The following is a 7,288-nucleotide window of genomic DNA, read 5'->3' on the forward strand; positions in this document are numbered from 1 at the left end:
GCATGTACCATGTCAAGATTCTATCTTTTCCTTCCAGAAGGGACTTCTCCAGATGTGTCCTGGCTTCAGGCTACTACTAACAAGCCACCCCCCTCTGGCAGTTGGGTGTGTCACCCCACAAGAGAAAATATTACATCTTCCTAGCTTCAGCTTGCTCCTTTGGCTCTCTGAATCCCCCTTTCCTGCCCTGCAATGAATATAGCAAGGGATGGAGGGAATGGAGCCTTGTCCGGGTCTGAGGGCCCTTGTTAGCACAGGCTGCTATAACTCCGCATTCTCAGTCCACGTGATGCTCAGCCCTTCCTTCCTCACTCTCATTTTGAGAGACACTGTCCCTCTCTCTGCCTTCCACCAGAGCCTTCCAGCTGCCTCCCTGGCTGCAAAAAAGCCCCCATCCTAGCTCCTCACACCTGGCCACAGGCAACTGCCAGTTCCTCTTTCTAGCTGGATATCTGCTCCCCACTGATTACCATCATCCTTCCCGTCTTTCATTGCTTACCTTCCCTCTCTCCCACCCAAGACCCATCATTTCCTGATGTCACTGTTTGTGTCACGCAGGGACTTGCTGCCTACCTCAACTACAGACAGCACTGTAGTCAGCCAAGGCTCGCTCCTCTGCAAAAGGAAGTGAGGAAGTCGATTACGGACACTTGCATGTACAGAGAGAAGAGTGCACAACAACTTTTCCCAGCCAGAGAACCAGGAACCCAGCTCCCAGCCTCCCAGGGTAGGAGAGAATCGGCAACCCACCTGGCTGGTAGTAATCATAGACTTTGATGCTGGCTGGTTTCAGGTTCTTCATCTGAATTACTCGTTCCAGTTGCAGTATGAAAGTCTGAGATTCATCGTTGAGCTTGTGGAGGTGGAAAGAAATTAGTGAGGAAGGGGAGAAAGCAGTAATTGCATCTTCATCTTCGCTAGCTTGAATGTTTTCCTGCGCTAGATTTCTCTAATCCATTAGAGCATCTGGGTTTTAGAAATGGAGTACGTGTGAGGAATAGTAAATGCTAACCCACTGACAATGAAATTGGGCAAGCTTCCTCTCCCCACAATTGTACCCGTTTTCTTTCCCCACGCATGCCTAGCCCAGGCTTGGGCTTCTCACACAGCTCCTTGTCCTCTCGCCTCTTGCTCTCGCTGTGCCAAACCAATTGGTTTTGTTCCCGCTTACCTTTTCCAGATAAATGTAGACCACATCAGCTTTCACTTCTGTTTTCTTAACAATGGTTCTGCGCTCCAGCTGGGATAGGAAACAATAACACAAGGAAATTTGTGAGCACTTTCCTTAGGGCTTCCTGACCTGACGGACCCGCTATTGTATCAAAAGGATGATGCAGAGCAAGACTCTGTGTAGAACTGCATCTTTCTCATGCATAAGGGTTTTAGGTTTTATATCTTTGGTAGTCCCTCCTGGACATGCCTTGTGGGCATCTCAGGGATGAACTATGCTGTCCCTGCTCAGTTAGAGGAATCTCCCACTCTGGGGACAAAAGGCTGTGTGGATAGTACACAGGACCGATGCGTTGGTCAGCAAGCAAGTGCAGGCATCAGTAAAGATTCTTATCTCATCTCATTGACTGCTAGACTGCTCTTAAAGACCTGCCTGGGGCTGTGCAAATAATCAATCTTTCCGTTTTAAGGCTTAAAATGGAAAAAAAAAAAATCTTTTTGGCTAGAACTAGAGTCTGTCCAAGAAATCTTGTCTTTGAATTTCTGGGAAACAAATCCTGGTGTTTAGCACACCCAGCAGCGTATTTTGTTCCTGGCCCGAGGCAGAATAGCACCAGTGGGGGAAGCTGAACCACCTCTGATCTCCCATAGCCGACTCTTGTGGGCCCTGTATTGAAATGAGAGGTTTTGGTTCAATTACAACAGAAAAGGGCCCCTGCTAATTTACTTACCTCCTGGCCTGAAATGAACAGTTCCCAACAGGAGCGAGTAGGTGGGACCCGTTCACCACAGCTGCTTTTTTTTTTTAATTCCAAAGTCCTTACCGACATCCTGGATCGGGGAGCCAGGATGAATCCGGACAGCAGGGACACCTCCACGATCACCATGTTGGATGTGACTCTGCTCCCGATGTAGCTGAAGAAGAAGAAACAGTCAGAGGATCCGACTCCGTGAGAATAGTGCCCTCCCAACCCCTTTTCCCTCCACCACCATACCCTGTGTGCAGGACCCTGAGCTAGGTAGCCCATCCATGACTGAGGACATGGCAGCCACGGCTCCCTCTTGCAGGAGGTAGCCAGCACCTTTCTTCCCCAACTCTACCACCTACCAAATTCACTCTCTGTCCTGTCCACCTCAAGTGCCGGGTCCCTCCATTGCAGCCCTGAGACTTTTCCCGGCTGCTATCCCCAAGCACAGCGGGTCTTGCTGGAGGAGGAAACAACCCTTGGGGTCACCTGGTAAGGATGCGGACGGTGAGGACACGCGCGTTGGCCTGGCTACAGTTGGTCAGCTCTGTGTTGACACGCAGGGTGAAGGTTACAGCAGCGCGTGGCAGAGGCTCGTGGTACCTCAGCACTGTCTGCAGGGTGAGGGCCAGGAGGGAAAAAGACAAGTTAGGCATGATCTCATGCAGGGAGAAAAGCTGGAGTCCTCCACCTCTTCTGTCCCCCATGCTCGTCCCACCTGAGCGAAGATGCAGCTGCTGCCGTGGACCTGCACCAGGAACTGCCCCGGGACCTCTGTCAGTGCTGCCTGCTGCACCAGCAGCCGCTTCTGGTGATTGACTTGGAAAACCTTCCCGAAACCCTTCTGGGACTTCACCCTCACAAGTGCCTGGCCTGATGTGCTGAACGTCCTTGCTGCGTATTTTGCTAAGGCTTGCAAGGCAACCACTGTGTCCTAGAGAGGGAGAGACAGTCACCCCTCTGAAAGCATCGCCTCTCGTGAAGTCGACTTGGAGCAGGAAAACCTCAAGAGGACTTGCCCTGCCAACCTCAGGTGCAAAAGTATATCAATACACAGGGAGCTACTTCTTACCTGGGTGGAGGCAAAGCCCCCATAGGCGTTTTGCTGCCGGGTCAGCCATGCCACGATACCAGCGGCAATTGTCATGTCACCCGCATGCACCCGTGGCTTAGAGAGGTAGGCCAGGAGCACATAGGCTGTCAACTCTATGTCCACTGACTGAGTACCAGGCCAGAAGTCTGTGGAAGCTGGAGAGCTTGGCTTGGGGCTCCAGTGGATTTGTCCTCCTGCAGAAGGACAAGAAGCATGCAGGCTATCTGGAGAGGACATAATTGGGGGTTCACAGGAAATGAAACCCCGATTGCTTTCAGGGCTCCTTCAACTCATTCCCTGTACTGAGGCCAGGATCGCCTTCTTCAATTTATTCTCCAGGGCTTCATCTGGTCTTAGCTCACAGATTCCTACCTCCTCCTTCAAGAGGATCTTGACATCCTCCAGGCTGGGGAAACTCTTTCTGATAAGTCACCCTCACAGCTTGTGAGATAACTTATTGTATTTTCAGTCACACAGTGCTGTCACTGCTCAAATACAAAGAATATGTACAAATACATGTGTCATTTTTAACGGCTCCAGCTGGGCATACATTACTCCAGGTGCCAGCAGCTGAACAAGAAGCATTAGCCCGACTAGCAGCCAGCACCTGATTTGATGGCCTGTTCCTCCAGCTTGTACAGCAGCTCTTGGGTTGTCTCATAGTCTCCAGCCAGGGCAAAGGCATAGGCCAGCACGGCTTCCGTGTAGATGTTGGTGATGTTGTGAACTGCCTGCTGCAGGCAGCGGAGGGTAGTCTGCATCAGCTTGCCCTGCATTTGGAGAAGAGACACATGACAAACTCTGACAGGGGCAAAACAGGGGGCAAGGGAGCTTATTCCAGGGAGCTGGACTGTCTCTTCCTGATGCAGTCCCATTAAATTACACGTTGTCTTGAGATTGTGCACTGGGAGCCATAGCCACCAAACACTACCGCACCACGCCAGTTTTACAGCACTGTCTCTTTTGAGGAATAACTTCACAGTTTGGCCAAACATTGGCTCCGTCCAAGGAACTCCCTACCTGTTCCTGGCCTGGAGAATGCCAGCATTACAAGCTGATGTATCCCCATAGCAGTGCCCAGGCATGGGAGCGTACAGGAGAGCAGGAGGGAGGAGGAGTGTGCTCACCTTCAGCGGCTGACCCAGCTCCAGCAGTGCTGCGGCAACGTACGCTCCCAGGGAGATTTCATCATCCACGCCGCCCTGTGAAGGGAATACACCTTTCACTCTCTAAGTGGTGTTTGGAGGGCACAGGCAGTGACTCCGCTGAAAGGAAAAGCGTTCCTTTCGTGTTCTCCACCCCACACTCTGCACTCTTTAAGGCTGGTTGCAGGAGTGACTTTCCAGGATCCTTTCGGATCCCACTCTCTTTTGCTGTCACAATATCTGTCCAGCCATTCCCCAGCTGTGCTGCCTGGTTTGGCCTTCATTTACCTTTAGGGAGGAGTGAAAAAGACTCCCTTTAGTGGTAAAACAGCCTCTGGGAAGCTGGTTTTGCTCTAGCCAGCGTAGGGCATCCTGGATGTTCTTGTCATCTACATAGATGTATTTTCTGGCTTGGCCGAAACTCTTGACTACAAAAGCTGTCAGCCTAGGAAGAGGATGACTCGTGAGAGAAAGAGAAATACCAAAAAAGCAAAAAGAAGGTCAAAGGCCTTCTGGTGCTTGTCCCTGAAGTTAACAGTTACGTAGTAAATTACATAGTAAAAAAAAGAGTAATTTTCACACAGAAAGGCAACCTAAAAATGGAAATGGCCCACAGGGTCCAAGTGGCTCTTCTCCCTCAGTCTAGCTCCACAAATGTACTACTCGTGTATTTCTGCTTTACCCAGTCGTTTCACTGGTGAAAAACCTCTTACCCCTTTTGTTTTTAGCTGTTGCGCTTCATCTCCCCCAAATACCTAGAGACGATCTTGAATCCCCCATTTTCTTCCTCCCTTCCTTTTTCCATTTCTCCCAGCCCAGACACCACAGGGTCAAGCTGGGCCAGTGCAGCTCTTTCAAACTCTCCCAAGCAATACCCTCCCTGGGGAGACGATTTTTTTTATTGCTCTTCCCCGATCTACCTCCAGTCAGTATATAACCCTCTTGGGTGCCAGGACATCACCGGCAGTAGCTGGTGTTGTCTGTGGGGTAACAGCAGGGCCATAGAGACAAAAAGGGACCTCTGGACACTTGAGGCCACATCTTTGGTGCTCCACTTTCCCAGAAACTCTGCTGCCCTGCCTCACTGTTTTTTTAGGTGGCTCAAGTCCCTCAACCTGTCTCCCTGCCCGAGAGTTCCTGGGGTCTCCATCCAAAAGAAGGAACACACATCCTATCAGCTTTCCCAGGCACATTAGCAGCTCTGGCCCAGACAGGTAAAATCAGGAGTGAGGGATATTTGCAGTGCTTACCACGTGTTCCCTTCCCCATCCTGCTGCCCAAAGACACTGTAGGACCCATCTCTGTGCCTATAAAGAAGCTGTGTCTGGTACCCTGGGGAAATGGGAGTAGTGGTTAATACAGCACAGTAACGCAGAAGGGCCAACATTGACGGAGTTGGGGGCAAGAGCTATTACTAGGTTGGGTGCTGGGGAAGGCAGAGGAGCAAGGCGGGTCGGTTGTACTTGCCATTGCGCAGGAATCCTGTTGCCCTCTCCTTGATCTCAGGGGTCAGCTGCCTCGTCTTCTCCAGGTACTGCAGCACATAGACAATGGGGGCAAAGAGCACCATGTTCTGCTCCCCACAGCCATGGGGCATCTGCACCAGATGGTCCAGGTTCTGCAGTGCCATCCCCATGAGGTCACCTACGCAAGAGGGTAAGAAAGCAAGCAAGTGTGTAAGTATGATTTGAGGTGCTTCTCAGCCAGGCAGTAGATAATACTGCTTTATCTCCAGAAAACACTGGAGAGAGAAGGAAGGAGTAAACAACAGAGTGCAGGACAGAGAGTGGTGAGTGTTTTGCCTCTTCCCAGTCTGGCATCGTGATGCAGTGTGACCACACTATGGAGGAACTTTCCTGCAAAATCAGCTTTTGCAGTCTGAAGGGCTCCAACCGTAACAAGTACTATTTGTAAAAGGCTATGAGCAGAGCTGCTCAGTGCGTCTGTCATACAGACAGACAAATATAAAAGCACTTAGGGAAAGGTTGAGATGTTTCTGGTCTTTACCCAGCCCTGTTCTACCTGGCCGTATGTCAAGCATCAAAATGTCAGTAAGCCAGCAAGGGTGCTAGTCAGATGGTGTGAGGGTGTCCATATGTCCTCCAGCCAGCCAGAAAAGATTTGTATTCAGTTTCCTCTTTTGGAGTTCTGTTGCCTAATATCCATGGCTACGTATGCCAGGCCTGGCCTGACACCAATTCTGGCATGGGGGCAAACGAGCCCAGTGCAAGGAAGTGTATTGAATGGTAGGTATGATGTCGGGTCCCAGTTGCCTCTCCAAAGTGTTCTTTTGCAACTTAGTAATGCCGAGAAGGATTTCTTCTTTCCAAGAGCTTCTGCTGTAGCAGCGAAACTTAACAGGGAGACAAGATGGTTATGAGCTTTGCTGATTGTATCTAGACAGAACTAGCCATGGTCCCAAAGTCCCGGTAAAAATAATGGCCTAGCATCTCTGCTCCAAAGTCCTAGCTAGAAAAATAAGAATTACTCTCCTCTGTAGATTACTTTTCCCACAAAAACCTAAGCGCCAATCCAAAAACCTGAAAGCCTGGTGTTGGCAAACCTTGCAGAGAATAGAAACACAGCGTCCTTTCTTTAGAGCAGTTTCATGTCAAATGGATCCCCGACACCATCACCAAGTTAAGCCTTACTCATCTGTAACAGCAGTCAGCAAGCCCACAACAGAAATCACTTACCTGAGATGGAAATGGAAGCCCTGGCAGATCCCTTTACTACATTGTCAGGGAGGCGAAGAGACACAGGTTCTTCAGCCATGTTTCCTGATAACAACAGGACAAAGGCACACACAAAAAATCCAGTCAAATGCGTCTAACCAGAAGAAGTGGCAGAGATCAATGGGACTCTGCCTACATCCCGCTCACACAGGCTGCTCTGTACAGCCTGCCCCAGTCATCACACCAAGCCCCATTGCCTGGGAACTTCTCAGATTAGAAGAGATGTGAGAGAGCTGCCGGCCAGGCTGGGGGCCTACCAGGCATCACAACTCAATTTACACTTCACGAGACTGGCAAGAATCGCGGTTGGTCATCACTCAGCAGGGGGACTTGCTGGAGAGAATTGCAATGGTGGGACAGGGTAGAAGGGCTGGAGCAGCTCTCATGGTGACTATCAAG

General features: G+C 50.4%; 1 protein-coding gene across 1 annotated transcript in view; it reads right to left on the reverse strand.

The window, feature by feature from the left end:
- Positions 1–574: 574 nt before the first annotated feature.
- Positions 575–7,288, reverse strand: part of LOC104160893 (alpha-2-macroglobulin-like protein 1) — a gene marked incomplete at its 5' end in the record, with an annotated part of 11,406 nt that continues 4,692 nt past the window's right edge. The window contains 13 exons of the mRNA XM_009699138.1: positions 575–615; positions 751–853; positions 1,172–1,240; positions 1,995–2,085; positions 2,406–2,530; positions 2,635–2,850; positions 2,989–3,203; positions 3,617–3,779; positions 4,137–4,211; positions 4,443–4,599; positions 5,405–5,486; positions 5,622–5,798; positions 6,851–6,934. Of these exons, the coding sequence (XP_009697440.1) occupies positions 575–615; positions 751–853; positions 1,172–1,240; positions 1,995–2,085; positions 2,406–2,530; positions 2,635–2,850; positions 2,989–3,203; positions 3,617–3,779; positions 4,137–4,211; positions 4,443–4,599; positions 5,405–5,486; positions 5,622–5,798; positions 6,851–6,934 (1,598 nt within the window). The remainder of the gene's footprint in view (positions 616–750; positions 854–1,171; positions 1,241–1,994; positions 2,086–2,405; positions 2,531–2,634; positions 2,851–2,988; positions 3,204–3,616; positions 3,780–4,136; positions 4,212–4,442; positions 4,600–5,404; positions 5,487–5,621; positions 5,799–6,850; positions 6,935–7,288) is intronic.

Source organism: Cariama cristata, unplaced genomic scaffold (genome assembly GCF_000690535.1).
Source record: "Cariama cristata isolate BGI_N322 unplaced genomic scaffold, ASM69053v1 scaffold20974, whole genome shotgun sequence".
In the NCBI taxonomy this organism is placed as follows: domain Eukaryota; kingdom Metazoa; phylum Chordata; class Aves; order Cariamiformes; family Cariamidae; genus Cariama; species Cariama cristata.